At 44.3% G+C, this 18,605-nt stretch overlaps 1 protein-coding gene across 1 annotated transcript in view; it reads right to left on the reverse strand.

The window, feature by feature from the left end:
- The window catches only part of slc49a3 (solute carrier family 49 member 3), a gene marked incomplete at its 5' end in the record, with an annotated part of 97,714 nt that overhangs the window by 50,749 nt on the left and 28,360 nt on the right, over positions 1–18,605 (reverse strand). The window contains 2 exons of the mRNA XM_078202250.1: positions 11,139–11,358; positions 17,071–17,229. Coding sequence (XP_078058376.1) covers positions 11,139–11,358; positions 17,071–17,229 — 379 coding nt within the window. The remainder of the gene's footprint in view (positions 1–11,138; positions 11,359–17,070; positions 17,230–18,605) is intronic.

Here is an 18,605-nt window from a genome sequence, read left to right on the forward strand (position 1 = left end):
TAGACTGTGACCTTTCTCCTTCATCTTAACCTTTTTTTAATATCCCCAAGACTTTTTGTTCCTATGTTAAAAAAAGCCTCCACCACTGGGCCATCCGTCACTTAAACCTTGGTTAGGCCACATTTGGAGTATTGCGTGCAATTCTGGTCACCACACTACCAGGAAGCTTTGGAGAGAGTGCAAAGAAGGTTCACCAGGATGTTGCCTGCCCTCAAGGGTGTTGGCTATGAGGCGATGTCAAATAAACTAGGATTGTTCTCCCTGGAAAGACGGAGGATGAGGGGTGACCTAATAGAGGTGTATAAAATTATGAAGGGCATAGATAGGGTGAACAGTGGGAAGCTTTTTCCCAGGTCGGAGGTGACGAACACAAGGGGTTACGGGTTCAAGGTAAGGGGGCAAGGTTCAACACAGATGTCAAGGGGACGTATTTTACACAGAGGGTGGTGGGGGCCTGGAATGCACTGCCAAGCAAGGTGATTGAGGCGGACACGCTGGGATCGTTTAAGACTTATCTAGATAGCCACATGAACAGACTGGGAATAGAGGGATACAAAAGAATGGTCTAGTTGGGCACATGAGCGGCGCAGGCTTGGAGGGCCGAAGGGCCTGTTCCTATGCTGTATTGTTCTTTGTTCTTTGCTTTCCCTGGAAAGATGGAGACTGAGGGGAGACCTGATAGAGGTTTACAAAATGATGAGAGGCATAGACAGGGTAAATAGTCAGAAACTTTTCCCAGGGTGGAAGTGTCAATTACAAGAGGGCACAGGTTCAAGGTGAGAGGGGGAAAGTTTAAGGGCAATGTGCGGGGGAGGTTTTTCACGCAGAGAATGGCAGATGCCTGGAATGCGCTGCCAGAGGAAGCAGGCACATTAGCAACAGTTAATGTACCGTGTGTGGGGCGGCACGGTGGCACAGTGGTTAGCACTGCTGCTTCACAGCTCCAGGGACCTGGGTTCGAATCCCGGCTCGGGTCACTGTCTGTGTGGAGTTTGCACATTCTCCCTGTGTCTGCATGGGTTTCCTCCGGGTGCTCTGGTTTCCTCCCACAGTCCAAAGATGTGCAGGCTAGGTCGATTGGCCATTCTAAATTGCCCCTTAGTGTTCCGGGATGCATAGGTTAGAGGGGTTAGTGGGTAAATATGTAGGGATATGGGGATAGGGCCTGGGTGGGATTGTGGTTGGTGCACTCAATGGGCCGAATGGCTTCTTTCTGTGCTGTAGGATTCTATGATTCTATGATGATTTTATGAACAGTTAAGAGGCATCTAGATGGGTACATGAATAGGGAGGGAATAGAAGGATATGGACCAAGGGCAGAAGGTTCTTTTAGTTTACTTAGGGCATCATGATCAGCACAGGCTTTCAGGGCAAAGGGCCTGTTCCTCTCCTGTACTCATTTTTATTAAGTTTTAGTACAAGTTTGTTGCAATCTCTCCCAGCTTACACTAACCCATATTCTTGTTGTTCCACCCCCTCATACTGTAAATAATCCAACACATTTTTCCCCCTCTAGTTCTGAAGAAGGGTCATATGGACTCGAAATGTTAACTATATTTTCTGTCCCTACGGATGCTGCTGGACATGCTGTGTTTTTTCCAGCTTTTTATTTCAAATTACAGCATCCGCAATAGTTTGCTTTTAGTTTATAAGGTCGTCTATTCACATATTATAATGCCGCTTATTGTTCAAAGAAAATTATCCAGTCAACATTCAAGCAGAGAGACATATTGCTTAACATCTTGGCACCTGGGACAGCCACAGGAGCACTGAGCACCACAGGAGTTGCTGGACATTTCCTGTAAGGTCTTGAATCATAAAGAGGGATGCCCAAATTGGAGAGCAGAGAGACTATTTCGGCTGTTATATTAAGCTGGATATTTTGTGCTCCGTTTCTCCAGTTGCTCATTTGTACAAGAGGCCTTCTTGCAGAGGAAGCAACTGTCGATATTACCAAACAGAACTCCTCCCATTTCAGATACACTTGGCAGCTGCAAGTACTCCAATCAGCTGCAAAATAAAATTCCCTCGACTCCACCTCAAAACATACTACAGCTCCAGCCTAGAAAAATCTCTCGCGCCAATACACAGTTATTGCTGCAAATGGAAACAAATGATACGAATCTCAAAATTGCTAGCTATTGTTCATATCTTCGCTTTATGCTTTAGTTCCACGACCAACTGGAATTACATTCAAACGGTCACAGTCTTAAATTTATTTAGAACAATCACAATCAGCAGAGACACATTTCCACCAGTTAGTGAGGATTGCATTTGAACCTTGGTCTCAGCTGATTCCGGTCCCCTGGGAAAAAATTAAACATGATGTGGAGATGCCGGCGTTGGACTGGGGTGAACACAGTAAGAAGTCTCACAACACCAGGTTAAAGTCCAACAGGTTTATTTGGTAGCAAATACCATAAGCTTTCGGAGCGCTGCTCCTTCGTCAGATGGAGTGGAAATGTGCTCTCAAACAGTGCACAGAATCACAGAAATCAAATTACAGAATACTAATTAGAATGCGAATCCCTACAGCCAGCCAGGTCTTAAAGGTACAGACAATGTGGGTGGAGGGAGCATTAAACACAGGTTAAAGAGATGTGTATTGTCTTCAGACAGGACAGCTAGTGAGATTCTGCGAGTCCAGGGGGCAAGCTGTGGGGGTTACTGATAATGTGACATAAATCCAACATCCCGGTTTAGGCCGTCCTCATGTGTGCGGAACTTGGCTATCAGTTTCTGCTCAGCGACTCTGCGCTGTCGTGTGTCGTGAAGGCCACCTTGGAGAACGCTTACCTGAAGATCCAAGGCTGAATGCCCGTGACTGCTGAAGTGCTCCCCCACAGGAAGAGAACAGTCTTGCCTGGTGATTGTCGAGCGGTGTTCATTCATCCGTTGTCGTAGCGTCTGCATGGTTTCCCCAATGTACCATGCCTCGGGACATCCTTTCCTGCAGCGTATCAGGTAGACAACGTTGGCCGAGTTGCAAGAGTAGGTACCGTGTACCTGGTAGATGGTGTTCTCACGTGAGATGATGGCATCCGTGGCGATGATCTGGCATGTCTTGCAGAGGTTGCTGTGGCAGGGTTGTGTGGTGTCGTGGTCACTGTTCTCCTGAAGGCTGGGTAGTTTGCTGCGGACAATGGTCTGTTTGAGGTTGTGTGGTTGTTTGAAGGCAAGAAGTGGGGGTGTGGGGATGGCCTTGGCGAGATGTTAGTCTTCATCAATGACATGTTGAAGGCTTCGGAGGAGATGCCGTAGCTTCTCCGCTCCGGGGAAGTACTGGACGACGAAGGGTACTCTGTCCACCGTGTCCCGTGTTTGTCTTCTGAGGAGGTCGGTGCGGTTTTTCGCTGTGGCGCGTCGGAACTGTTGATCGATGAGTCGAGTGCCATATCCTGTTCTTATGAGGACATCTTTCAGCGTCTGGAGGTGTCTGTTGCGATCCTCCTCATCCAAGCAGATCCTGTGTATTCGGAGGGCTTGTCCGTAGGGGATGGCTTCTTTAACATGTGTAGGGTGGAAGCTGGAGAAGTGGAGCATCATGAGGTTATCCGTGGGCTTGTGGTACAGTGAGGTGCTGAGGTGACCGTCCTTAATGGAGATGCGTGTGTCCAAGAATGCAACCGATTCCGGAGAGTAGTCCATGGCGAGTTTGATGGTGGGATGGAACTTGTTGATGTCATCATATAGTTGTTTCAGTGATTGCTCACCATGACTCCAAAGGAAGAAAATATCATTGATGTATCTAGTGTATAGCATCGGTTGAAGGTCCTGTGCGGTGAAGAAGTCTTGTTCGAACCTGTGCATGAAGATGTTGGCATATTGAGGTGCGAATTTGGTCCCCATGGCTGTTCCGTGTGTCTGGATGAAGAACTGGTTGTTGAAGGTGAAGACATTGTGGTCCAGGATGAAGCGGATGAGTTGTAAAATTGCATCTGGAAACTGGCAGTTGACGGCATTGAGTACCGAGGCCGTTGCAGCAATGCCATCATCGTGGGGGATGCTGGTGTAGAGTGCCGAGACATCCATTGTGACGAGGAGTGCTCCTGGTGCAACTGCTCCATGTGCGCTGAGTTTCTGTAGGAAGTCCATAGTGTCACGACAAAAGCTGGGGGTTCTTTGTACAATGGGTTTCAAGATGCCCTCGACATAGCCGGAGAGGTTCTCGCACAGGGTCCCATTGCCTGAAACGATGGGACGGCCGGGTGTGTTTGCCTTGTGTATCTTTGGGAGGCAGTAGAGATCTCCAACGCGTGGAGTACGTGGGATGAGAGCACGGAGGGTGTTTTGAAGGTCCGGATCAAAGGTTTTGATCAGAGTGCTGAGTTGACGGGTGTGTTCTTTGGTCGGATCTGTGGGTAACTGTCTGTAGTGTTCCTCGTTGTTCAGTTGTCGGTACACTTCTTTGCAGTAATCCGTTCTGTTCAGTATGACGATGGCCCCTCCTTTGTCTGCTGGTTTGATGACACTGTTGCGGTTGGTCTTGAGAGCATGGATGGCGTTGCGTTGTTCTTTGGTGATGTTTAAAAAAATTAAAGCCAAGATTCAACTCTATTCAATACAAATATCTTTTATAGGAGAAAAAAAGAGACTCAATACAAAATTTTAAGCTCACAGGTAAAAGTGAATATTTCATTTAATTGCTCCATAACGTCACTTACGAAACAAAGCAGGTAGCATCTGTATAAATATAGAAATTAGGAGCAGTAGACCATTTGGCCTTTCAAGTCTGCTCTGCCATTCATTATGATCATGGCGGATCATCCCAACTCAACAGCCTAATCCTGCCTTTTTCCTAAATCCTTTGATCCTCTTCACCCCAAGTGCTATATCTAACTGCATCTTAGAAACAATGTTTTGGCCTCAACTGCTTTCTGTGGTACCAATTGCTACAGGCCGACCATTCTCTGGGTGAAGAAATTTCTCCTCATCTCAGTCTAAAAGGTCTACCGTGTATCCTCAGACTGTGACCTCTAGTTCTGGACACCCCCACCATCGGGAACATCCTTCTCGCATCTACCCTGTCTAGTCTCATCAGACTTTTTTAGATTTTTGAGATTCCGCTCATTCTTCTGAACTCCAACGAATACAATCCTAACTGACTCAATCTCTCCTCATACATCACTGCCGTCATCCCAGGAATCTGTCTGGTAAACCTTCTCTGCACTCCCCCAAGGACAAGAACATCCTTCCTCAGATAAGGAGACCAGAACTGCACACAACACTCCAGGTGTGGCCTCACCAAGGCCCTGAATTGCAGCAAGACATCCCTGCTCCTGTACTCGAATCTTCTCGCTATGAAGGCCAACCTACCATTTGCCCTTTTTTACTGCCTGCTGCACCTACATACCTTCAGTGACTGGTGTACGAGGACACCCAGGCCGCATTGCACATTCCCCACTCCTAATTCATAGCCAGATAGTAATCTGCCTTCCCATGTTATTTATTTATTATTTAGTAGCACAAGTAGGCTTACATTAACACTGCAATGAAGTTACTGTGAAAATCCCCTAGTCGCCACACTCCGTCCCCTGTTCGGGTACACTGAGGGAGAATTTAGCATGGCCAATGCACTTAACCAGCACATTTTTCAGACTGTGGGAGGAAACCAGAGCACCCGGAGGAAACCCACGCAGACACAGGGAGAACGTGCAAACTCCACAGTGACCCAAGCCGGGAATCAAACCCAGGTCCCTAGTGCTGTGAGGCAGCAATGCTAACCGCTGTCGCGCCTCCAAAGTGGATAACTCCACGTTTATCCACATTATACTGCATCTGCCCTGCATTTGCCCATTCACTCAGCTTGTCCAAATCACACTGAAGCATCTTTATATCCTCCTCACAGTTCACCCTCCCACCCAGTTGTGTGTCATCTGCAAATTTGGAGATATTACATTTAGTTCCCTTATCCAAAAGAATATATATAGTAAACAGCTGGTGTCCCAGCACTAATCACTGGGGTACCCCACTTGTCACTGTCTGCCATTTAGAAAGAGATCCATTTATTCCAACTGTTTCCTGTCTGCCAACCAGTTTTCTATCCATCTCAATACACTACCCTCAATCCAATGGATTTTAATTTTACCTGCTAATTTCCTGTGTGTGACTTTGTCGAAAGTCTTCGGAAAGTCCAAATAAACCACATCCACTGGCTCCCCTTCATCAACTTACTAGTTACATCCCCGAAGAATTCCAGTAGATTTGTCAAGCATGATTTCGCCAATTATTCCCTTTTGCAAATCCATGCTGACTTTGTCCAATCCTGCCACTATTTCAAAATGTTTGCTATAAAATCTTTGCTAATAGATTCTAGAATTTTCCCAACTACAGATGGTAGGTTTACTGGTGTATAGCTCCCTATTTTCTCTCTACCTCGCTTTTTAAACAGTGGGGTTACATTAGCTACGCTCCAATCTGTAGGAACTATTCCAGAGTCTACAGAATCTTGGAAGATGACCAGCAATGCATCCACTATTTCTCGGGCCACTTCCTCAAGTACTTTGGGATGTAGATTATCATGCCCTGGGGATTTATCGGCCTTCAATCCCAGTTTCCCCAACACCATTTCTCCATTAATACTGATTTCCTTCAGTTCCTCCCTCACTAAACCGTGTTCCCCAATATTTCTGGTATCTTATTTGTGTCCTCCTTTGTGAAGGTAGAACCAAAGTATGTATTTAGTTATTCATTTTTTTGTTCCCCATTATAAATTCCCCTGTTTCCGACTGTAAGGGACCTACATTTGTCTTCACTAAACATTTTCTCCTCACATCTATAGAACATTTTACAGTCGGTGTTTATGTTCTACACAAGCTTACTCTCATACTTTATTTTCCCTTTCTTAATCAGTGCCTTGGTCCCACTTTGCTAAATTCTAATATGCTCCCAATCCTCAGGTCTGTTGTTTTTCTTGGCCAATTTGAATGCCTCTGCTTTGGATCTAATACTATCTTTAAGTTCCCTTGTCAGCCATGGTTTGGCTACCTTTCCAGTTTTACTTTTGCACCAGACAGGAATAAATTGTTGCAGTTTACCCATGCGCTTTTTGAATGTTTGCCATTGCTGATCCACCATCATTCCTTTAAGTAACGTTTCCCAATCTATCATAACCAACTCACACCTCATATCATCACAGCTTCCTTTATTTAAGATTCAGGAACCTAGTCTTAGAATCAGCTACATTATTCTCCATCTTGATGAAAAATTCTATGTTATGATCGCTCATCCTCAAGGGATCTTGTAAAACTTCGCCAATTATTCCTCCCTCATTCCCCAGTACCCAGTCTAGAATGGCCTGGCTTCTTGTGGGTTCCTCAAAGAATTGGTCCAAAAAACCATCCCATATACACTCCAGGAATTTGATTTGCCCAATCTATTTGCAGATTAAAATCACCCATAATTTAATGTGTTCCTTTAACATGGGCATCTCTAATACCCTGTTAATGTCATTCCTAACATCACCACTACAGTTTGGGGGTTGATATAAAAACTCTACTAATGCTTTTTGCCCCTTGGTGTTCCTTAGCTCTGCCCCTACAGAACCATTAGAACCATAGAAAATTACAGCTCAGAAACAGGCCTTTTGGCCCTTCTTGTCTGTGCCGAACCATTTTATGCCTAGTCCCACTGACCTGCACTTGGACCATATCCCTCCACACCCCTCTCATCCATGAACCCGTCCAAGTTTTTCTTAAATATACAACCATAGAACCATTGTCGGAGCCAATATTCTTCCTCAGTGTGGTGTTAATTTCCTCTTTAACCAGCAATGCAATTCCACCACCTTTTGCTTTTTCTCTGTCCTTCCTAAATACCCTGGGTGTTCAGTCCCCATTCTTGGACACCCTGCAGCCATGTCTTTGTAATTCTGACTAGGGATGGCACAGCGCCAGGGACCCGTGTTCAATTCCCGGCTTGGGTCACTGTCTGTGCGGATTTTGCACATTCTCCCCGTGTCTGCATGGATTTCCTCTGGGTGCTCCGGTTTCCTCCCACAGTCTGAAAGATGTGCTGGTCAGGTGCATTGATCTGAACAGGCTCCGGAGTGTGGTGACTAGGGGAATTTCACAGTAACTTCACTGCAGTGTTAGTGTAAGCCTTACTTGTGACTAATAAATAAAAAAGGTATCGGACTCGTTTGCATCTGTTTGCGCAATTAATTCATCCATGTTATTGAGTGTTCTGTGCGATAAGGCACAAACCTTCAGGATCATCTTTTTTATCGTTACTGGTCCTGTTCTCATTTTTCGCTGTGGCCCTGTTTGAATCTGGCCCTTGGTTTCTCAGCCGAGGACTTTTCTTATTCCCCTGTCGTTGAGTTTTATCCTTGATTCCCCCTCCTCTGACTCCTTGCGTAGGTCACCATCTGCCTCCCATTATTGTGTAAACCCTCCCCAACCACTCCAGCAAAAACTCTCCCCCCAGGACATCAGTCCCGGTCCTGCCCAGGGTAACCCATCCAGTTTGTACAGGTCCCACCTCCCCAGAACCGGTTCCAATACCCCAGGAATCTCAAACCCTCCCCCTCACACCATTGCTTCAGCCACATATAGATCCAATATATCCTACTATTTCTATCCTGACTAGCATATGGCACTGGTAGTAATCCTGAGATTACTGCCTTTGAGGTTCAACTTCTCAACTTGCTTCCTAACTCCCTGTATTCTGCTTTTGGGACCTCATCCCTTTTTTAACCTATGTCATTGGTACCGATGTGTACCACGACCACTGGCTGTTCACCCCCCCCCTTCAGAATGTCCTGTAATGCTGCAAGACATCCTTGACCCTAAGCACCAGGGAGGCAACATACCAGCCTGGAGTCTTGTTTGTGGCCACAGAAATGCCTATCATGTCCCTTACAATCGAATCCCCGGTAACTATTGCATTCTAAGAACATAAGAAATAGGAGCAGGAGTAGGCCATCTAGCCCCTCGAGCCTGCCCCGCCATTCAATAAGATCATGGCTGATCTGAAGTGGATCAGTTCCACTTACCCGCCTGGTCCCTATAACCCCTAATTCCCTTACCGATCAGGAATCCATCTATCCGTGATTTAAACATATTCAACGAGGTAGCCTCCACCACTTCAGTGGGCAGAGAATTCCAGAGATTCACCACCCTCTGAGAGAAGTTGTTCCTCCTCAACTCTGTCCTAAACCGACCCCCTTTTATTTTGAGGCTGTGCCCTCTAGTTCTAGCTTCCTTTCTAAGTGGAAAGAATCTCTCCACCTCTACCCTATCCAGCCCCTTCATCATCTTATAGGTCTCTATACGATCCCCCCTCAGCCTTCTGAATTCCAACGAATACAAACCCAATCTGCTCAGTCTCTCCTCATAATCAACACCCCTCATCTCTGGTATCAACCTGGTGAACCTTCTCTGCACTCCCTCCAAGGCCAATATATCCTTCCACAAATAAGGGGACCAAAACTGCACACAGTATTCCAGCTGTGGCCTCACCAATGCCCTGTACAGATGCAGCAAGACATCTCTGCTTTTATATTCTATCCCCCTTGCGATATAGGCCAACATCCCATTTGCCTTCTTGATTACCTGTTGCACCTGCAGACTGGGTTTTTGCGTCTCATGCACAAGGACCCCCAGGTCCCTCTGCACAGCAGCATGTTGTAATTTCTTTTCATTTAGATAATAATCCAATTTGCTATTATTTCTTCCAACGTGGCATTCTCAGTTTTTACTCCTCCATTCTGCAGCAGACCAATCATGGTACAACAAATTTGGCTGTTGCTGCTTTCCCCTGAGGTCACTCCCCTTGACAGTATATCGGTTTTTCAGGGAATGGCCACAGGAGATTCTGCACTGCCTGCCTCACCCTCTTGCTCTACCTGGTGGTCACCCATTCCCTTCTTACCTGGGGAATCTTAGCCTTTGGTGTGACCACCTCTCTATATGTGCTATCCATGATACTCTCCACCTTGCAGATGCTTGAGTGCCCCCAGCTGCCACTCCAGTTTTGAAATCCGGGCTTCCAGTAACTGGAGCTGAACACATTTCCTGCATACATACCTGCCCTGGGCATTGGAAGTGTTCCTGGCTTCCTACACGAAGCGTGAGGAGCACACCACTCTTTGGAGCTCATCTACCACTACTTACTCCTTTAAATTACAGGACATGTAGGATAACACAACATAAAATATTCACATTTGGTATGGAACATTAGAGTGGCATCACCAGGGTCGGCTAACTAGTTCCACTCTCGCTTCATGGCCCCACAAATTTAAGCATATTCCATTTTGAAAGTTATTATTGAAACCACTTCCATCCCATTTCAAGCTATGCATTCCAGACCATGACTCGTAGCATCAATAAGATTCCACATTCACCAATTATCTTACTTTGTCCTCTGATTACTGACTCTCTTTACCAGCAGAAAGACTTCCTCTATTTATTTTATCAAACTGTTAATGATTTTGAAGAATAATTATTTTTGCTCCAAGGAAAGCAAGCTTCTCCAGTCTATGAACCTGAATTCCTGGTACCATTTTAAAAAATTTATTCATGGGCTGTGGGCGTCGCTGGCTGGACCAACATTTGTTGCCCATCCCTAATTTCTCTTGAAGAAGCAGTTAAGAATCAACCACATTGCTTTGGATCCAGAGTCACATGTAGGCCAGACCAGGTAATGATGGCAGATTTCCTTCCCTAAAGGACATTAAGTGAACCAGATTTATGACAATCGACAATGGTTTTGTGGTCTTCATTAGACTTTTAAATCCAGGTTTTATTGAATTCAAATTTCACCATCTGCCATGGTGGGATTCGAACCCAGGTCCCCAGAGCATTACCCTGGCTCTATGGATTATTAGTCCAGTGACAATACCACTATGCCACTGCCTCCCCCTTCCTCAAATGTTGTACTAAGAATCGTTCACAGAATTGTAGCTGTGGTTGAATCAGTGTTTTATAAAGTTTAGCTTGCTTGCTTTTGTGCCCAATGCCTTGAATTATACAGCCAAGCATTATTTTTGCTTGTTTCACTTTGGTAGAAAATGGTGGATATTTGGTGCTTTGCCGAGATTGTTGACTGATCTTACACATAGCCCATAGCAATCCAAATGAAAAGTCACTGGTATTTTTGAAAGATGAGTCATATTCATTCCAAGCCAAACAACTCACCCATTGATGAAATCATGTTTGCTGTTGCTCTCTGTTGTTCCGGAAACCAAATAGCAGCCAATTTTGTTGGAGAAAAGAGAACCAAAGGCTGTGCCAATGCACCAAGAGTCTGGCCCACCATCAGGAGAGGAAATCTCCAGCTTTCATGAGGTATGAAGAAAGCAACACTTAGGAGTTGCACTGCACAACCAGCCAAGTTCAGCCATGAGCTCAGGATCAACTACAGTGTGGAAGATCAAAATAAATATTGAATTATTAGGTGACCAGTTCATGTTTTTAAGAGTATATGCAGTGGAATAATTCTTTACAAGTTACACAGGCTTGCAGATATTCTCCATGCTTTAAATCATTCAAGTGATGTTCTACTTGTTTTGAAAGTGTAGCCAACTTTATAATCTATAACACCCCACAAAACTCCTGAGCCTTTCAAAAAGAGTTTCTGATTAATAAGAAATTGCACTGCCATTGAGAAATTATACAAATTCACAAAGTTTAATACAATTTGTTAACTTTAATAAGTACAGGCAAATGCTGCACAAAGAAACAGCATACGTACAGGCACAATCCTATTTGTAACAGATAGCTCACATTGGGAATAAGTAATTTGCCAGGAAAAACAACATTTTTTGAAAGTTAAGCGAGCACCATCAATGTGCTTTCCTACCAATTGAATTTATGTTCAAGTCAACAGACGGGGTTCCAGTCCCACTCGAGAAATTGAGCACATGGTCCGGACTGGTTTCTCAGTGTAATAGTTAAGGAGTGCTGCATCATCACACATGCTCGTTTCAGAGTGGCCTTGAACCATGTGTCAGATTGTTCAAGTAGACTAAGATACTAGGACATCATTCAAAGAGATGTGTGGATCCAGTAACTAGCCTCAACATGTATATCATATCACTGGCATTAATTCTGTCTCATGCCTAACCTGGCTGTTTTACTACTTTGATTTTCAGGATATTTTTAAACCCTTGTCTGATTGCTTTCTTGTTCCTCAGGATGGTGGATGCGAAGGGGGAATTCCAGTCCAATTGCTTCAGTGGAGACTATGGGATGAAAAGTGGAAGGTGTTTGAATAAATTGAAGATTTAAGAATTGAATATAATAAATTAAAGTAGTTTTGGATAAAATAAAGAATTGGATAAAGGAAACAGATGAGTGCAGCTGTCTGGAGGATTTTGATATGCAAATTAATTTAGCAATTGGAAACAAGTGTTATTTAAGTGACTGTGGGGAGCAATGGATATAGAATTTTAGGTGTTAAAATTGTAGAAGCGGTGTGTTCAAAATGGAGATATAAGAATACAATTTACATATGCTAAAAGCCTGGTCCCAGGCAATTTGTTTAGATAGGAGACTAAAAGGGAAATATGGAACATTAGAAGCTAGTTAATTTCTCAAAGTTGAGGAGAGGACAATAGCTGCTCAGCAGTTACGACCAAAGCCATGCCCAGCTGGAAAGCAGAACTTTCCCAGAACACACAATCCTAGGCTCCAGGCAGTGGTTTGAAAACTTCAGAAGCACTAATGCTGAAACGAAAAAGGACTTCCTAATGTTAACTTGTGGGTGATAACTATTTGCTGGATTTAGTTTGTTGAGATATACTGTATAGGATATTGATTTGGGACAAGGGGCTTCTCTGAGAGATCAGGAACATAGGAGACGGGAGAGGTGCCGGAGGATTGGAGGATTGCGGATGTGGTTCCTATTTTCAAGAAGGGGAATAGGGATAGCCCAGGTAATTACCGACCAGTGAGTCTAACCTCAGTGGTTGGTAAACTGATGGAGAAGATCCTGAGGGACAGGATATATGAGCATTTAGAGAGGTTTAGTATGCTCAAGAATACTCAGCATGGCTTTGTCAAGGGCAGATCGTGCCTTACGAGCCTGGTGGAGTTCTTCGAAAATGTGACTAAACACATTGACGAAGGGAAGGCGGTAGATGTGGTTTATATGGATTTTAGCAAGGCGTTCGATAAGGTCCCCCATGCAAGGCTTCTAGAAAAAGTGAGAGGGCATGGGATCCAAGGGGCTGCTGCCCGGTGGATCCAGAACTGGCTTGCCCAAAGCTCCAAGGCGGCCTTCGCGACACACGACAGCGCAGAGTCGCTGAGCAGAAACTGATAGCCAAGTTCCGCACACACAAGGACGGCCTCAACCGGGATATTGGGTTCATGTCACAATATTTGTAACTCCCACAGTTGCGTGGACCTGCAGAGTTTCACTGGCTGTCTTGTCTGGAGACAATACACATCTTTTTAGCCTGTCTTGATGCTCTCTCCACTCCCATTGTTTTGTTTCTTAAAGACTGGATTAGTTGTAAGTATTCGCATTCCAACCATTATTCATGTAAATTGAGTCTGTGTCTTTATAAATTCTGTTTGTGAACAGAATTCCCACTCACCTGAAGAAGGGGCTTAGAGCCTCGAAAGCTTGTGTGGCTTTTGCTACCAAATAAACCTGTTGGACTTTAACCTGGTGTTGTTAAACTTCTTACTGTGTTTGCCCAAAGGAGGCAGAGAGTGGGTATAGATGGGTCTTTTTCTAAATGGAGGTCGGTCATCAGTGGTGTGCCCCAGGGATCTGTTCTGGGACCCTTGCTGATTGTCATTTTCATAAATGACCTGGATGAGGAAGCGGAGGGATGGGTTGGTAAGTTTACTGACGACACGAAGGTTGGTGGGGTTGTGGATAGTCTGGAGGGATGTCAGAAGTTACACAGGGACATAGATAGGATGCAAGACTGGGTGGACAAGTGGCAGATGGACTTCAACCCAGATAAATGCGTCGTGGTCCATTTTGGTAGGCCAAATGGGATGAAGGAGTACAATATAAAGGGAAAGACTCTTAGTACTTTGGAGGATCGGAAGGACCTTGGGGTCCGGGTCCATAGGACTCTGAAATCGGCCCCGCAGGTGGAGGAGGTGGTTAAGAAGGCGTATGGTGTGCTGGCCTTTATCAATCGAGGGATTGAGTTTAGGAGTCCGGGGATAATGATGCAGCTATATAAGACCCTCGTCAGACCCCACTTGGAGTACTGTGCTCAGTTCTGGTCGCCTCACTATAGGAAGGATGTGGAAAAGATTGAAAGGGTGCAGAGGAGATTTACAAGGATGTTGCCTGGATTGAGTGGCATGCCTTATGAGGATAGGCTGAGGGAGCTCGGTCTTTTCTCCTTGGAGAGACGAAGGATGAGAGGAGACCTAATAGAGGTGTATAAGATGGTGAGAGGCATAGATCGGGTGGACTCTCAGAGGCTTTTTCCCAGGGTGGAAATGTCTGCTACGAGAGGACACAGGTTTAGGGTGCTGGGGGGTAGGTATAGGGGAGATGTTAGGGGTAAGTTTTTCACACAGAGGGTGGTGGGCGAGTGTAATCGGCTGCCGTCAGTGGTGGTGGAGGCGAACTCAATTGGGTCTTTTAAGAGACTCCTGGATGAGTACATGGAGCGTAATAGGATGGAGGGTTATATGTAGGTCTAGAAGGTAGGGATGTGTTCGGCACAACTTGTGGGCCGAAGGGCCTGTTTGTGCTGTAGTTTTTCTATGTTTCTATAGACAGATGGGGACTGGGTTAATTCCATAAGATACCGTGTTTGTAGCCATTATTTTAGTTTAAGTGTCTTTTGTCTTGGAGAGTTTCTTTTATTTGAATGCTAACAGCAAGACTAGACATTTCCTCACTGGTTTGTATATCTTTCCTCACATTCATGAGTACATGAATAGGGAGGGAATAGAGGGATATGGACCGAGTGAGGGCAGGAGGATTTTTTTTAGTTTAGTTAGGGCATCATGATCGGCACAGGCTTGAGGTCCGAAGGGCCTGTTCCTGTGCTGGACTTTTCTTTGATCATCTTTGTTCTATTATACCAATACACATTTAAGAACTGGTGCTCCAAGTTATCATTTTGGGTTTTGAGATAAACTCACATCTAACATCAGTGGGGCTCTTAAAGGTATGAAGTGAATAAAGAGATTGCTTTACTGTACATCAATATAGGACCAAATCAACAATTGTTTGTATGTTTTATTCAGAGCCCAAAAGGTTTGAAATTTAAACGGTACAACCTGATTTTTTTCTTTCATGAAGGTGTAGGTAATGCTGGCTAATTGTCCATTCCCAGATCCCGAGAAGGTGGTGATGAGCTACTTCTTGAAGCACTGCAGTCCATGTGGTGTAGGCACACCCACAGCGCTGTTACGGGAGTTCCAGGATTTTCACCCAGCAATAGTGAAGCAGCAGCAATATAGTTCCAAGTACAAGATAATGTACTGCTTGGAGAGGAATTTGCAGATGTGTTCCAATGCATCTGCTGCCCTTGTCCTTCTAGGTAGTAGCAGTTATGGATTTGGAAGATGCTGCCGAAGGAGCCTTGATGAGTTGCTGCAGTTCAACTTGCCGATGGTACACACAGCTGCCATTGTGCATTGGTGGTGAAGAGAGTGAATGTTGAAGATGGTGGACGAGGAGACAATTAATTGGCTGTTTTGACCCGGATGGTGTTGAGCTTCTTGAAGCTGCACTCATACCAAGCAAGTGGAGAGTATTCCATCACACTCCTGACTTGTGCCTTGTAGATGGTGGACAGGCTTTGAGGAGTTAGGTGGTGAGTTACTCGCCACAGGATTTCCAGCCTCAGGCCTGATCTTGTAGTTCTAGTATTTATATGGCTGGTCCAGTTCAGTTTCTGGTCAGTAATAATCCCCAAGATATCGCTCATGGGTGATTCAGTGATGGTAATGCCATTTGATGTCATGGGGTAATGGTTAGAGTCTCTCTTGTTGGAGATGGTCATTGCCTGGCACTCCTGTAGTGCAAATGTTATTTGCCACTTATCAGTCAAGCCTTAATGTTGTCTAGTCCAGGTCTTACTGCATATGGACACAGACTGCTTCAGTTTCTGATGAGTCACGAATGGTGCTGAATATTATGCACTCATCAGCAAACACACCCAATTCTAACCATATAAATAGAAGGAAGGTCATTGATGAAACAACTGAAGTTTGTGTCGAGGACATTACCGCAAGGAACTCCTGCAGCGATGTCCTGGGACTGAGATAATTGACCTCCAAAAACCACGACTATCTTCCTTTATGGTAGGTGTGACTCCAACTAGAAAAGTTTTTTCCCTCCGATTCAGATCCACTCCAGTTTTTCTAGGACTGTTTTATGCCACACTTGGTCAAATGCTGCAATGAAGTCAAGGGCAGTCACTATAAACTCACCTCTGCAGTTCAGTTCTTTTGCCTATATTTGGATCAAGGCAAGAATGATGTCAGGAATTCAAACTGAGCATCATTGCTGAGTAAATGCCACGTGTTTATGCTGAAAATAATCCCTTCTATCACTTTACTGATGACCAAGAGTAGACTGATGGGGTGGTAATTGGCAGGTTGGATTTGTTATGCTTCTTGTGGACAGGGCATACCTGAGTAATTTCAACATTGCCAAGTAGATGCCAGTGTTGTAGCTGTGCTGGAACTGTTTGTTCAGGGGTGCAGGTAGTTCTGGAGCACAAGTCTTCAGCACTATTTCCAGAATGTAGTTAGAGCCTATAGCCTTTGCAGTATCCAATGCTTTCAGCCATTTCTTGATATCTTGGAGTGAATCAAATCTGCTAAAACTGACATCTGAAATGCTGGGGACCTCTGAAGAAGGCAAGATGGATCATCCACTCGGCACTTCTAGCTGAAGATGGTTACGAATGCTTCAGCCTTTTCGCTTGCACTGGGCTCCTGAATCATTAAGGAAAGGGATATTGTACAACCGTTTCCTCCAGTTAATTGTAGTCTCAGAAAATGCATTATCCCCTAAAGCATATTCCAAAGCAGCAAATTTTATCACCATATTTCAATATATGTAGACAGTAAGCAAAGCCAAAAATGCACCAAAAAACTTGGAGATTATATAAAAATATAAAACTAAACTTACTGAAGTTTTAAGTCCAAGCATGTCGAGTATCCACGTTGTCCCAAAGCCAAAGGGAACACCAACAACAAGGTAGATCATTGATAACCAATTGACTTGATCCATGGAAATGTGGAAATACTGCGCTGTCTGATCTGCAACTGGTGCAAAAGTCAACCAGCACTGAAATGAACAGAAATAATTACTTACACCTCTACTAATGAAAAGGGCAAAGAGTGAAAACTCTTGCATTACAACATATTGTCAGAATCACATAGCATTAAAATACAGACATTAGAAATTGCCCATGAATCAGCAGACAGCAATACGGCGTTATATTGGTTACAGACTGGCAGAAACTTCCTGCAGTTAGGAATACTACCTTTGATTACAATCGTTAGAAACCATTACAAGCATTGCAAAGCTCAAGTTCTTTGCGACTTTGCAATACCTCGTAATTAGAAAAAAAGAAAAATCGCTAAATTTCTATGCAGAGGTTCACTGTTGAGATGTGTAACATACTACTAGCATTAATCTAATTAAATGTGCAGCATCCACTGGGACAAAGCAGCAAAGACCCTTAAGTTTGAAATTTAACAAAATGATCAAACCTGTAACTTTCAGGGTTCGGGGAAGTCAAGTTTCACAAACAAAAATAATTTGACAGCCTAATGTTAATAATCTTCAGGCAATAATTTAAAAATACAGCCCATATCTAAATATATTTCCATACATATATAAAATTGTACCAGAACAGATGCTGAGGGTTGGAACAAAAATGGCAAATGCTGGAACAATGAGCAAGACAGGTAGCATCTGTGGAGAAAGGAAAATAAGAGAAGCTATCAGTGAAGGATTATACCTGAGCCATTGATGTTTTGCGTTTTCCACTGATGCTGTCCAACTCATGTGTTTTAGAATAAGCAGGAGGAGGCGGCCATTCAGACTTTCAAGTCTGCTTTTTTCAATGAGATCATGGCTGATATTCTACTTCAACACCATTTTCCCTTGTTATTTTTAATATGTGGAAATCTATCGATCTATCTTGAACACACTCAATGACCGAGCCTCCAGAACCCTCTGGAGCCAAAGACTCATCACCCTCTAAGTTAAGAAATTCCTCCTCATTTTCTCATCCCTTATTCCGAGACGATATTCCCTGGTTCCAGAACCCCCAGGCAAGGGAGGCACCCTTCCTGCATCAACCCTGTCGAGCCCTGTAAGAATATGTTTGAATGAGATCATCCCTTATTCTTCTAAGCTCCAGAGAATCCCTCTTGGACAATCCCTCCACCCCAGGAATTAATTTGGTGAACCTTTGTTGCATTCCTATGGCAAGTATATCTTTCCTTAGGCAAGGAGACTAAAACTGCACATATTATTCTGGGTGCCGTCTCACCAAGAGTTTATATAACTGCAGTAAGATATCTTTAAACATAATCTCAAATCCTCTTGCAAAAGGCTGACACATACAAAGAACAAAGAAAATTACAGCACAAGGAATAGGCCCTTCAGCCCTCCAAGCCTGCACCGACCATGCTGCCCGACTTAACTAAAAC

Source organism: Mustelus asterias, chromosome 1, assembly GCF_964213995.1.
Source record: "Mustelus asterias chromosome 1, sMusAst1.hap1.1, whole genome shotgun sequence".
NCBI lineage: Eukaryota > Metazoa > Chordata > Chondrichthyes > Carcharhiniformes > Triakidae > Mustelus > Mustelus asterias.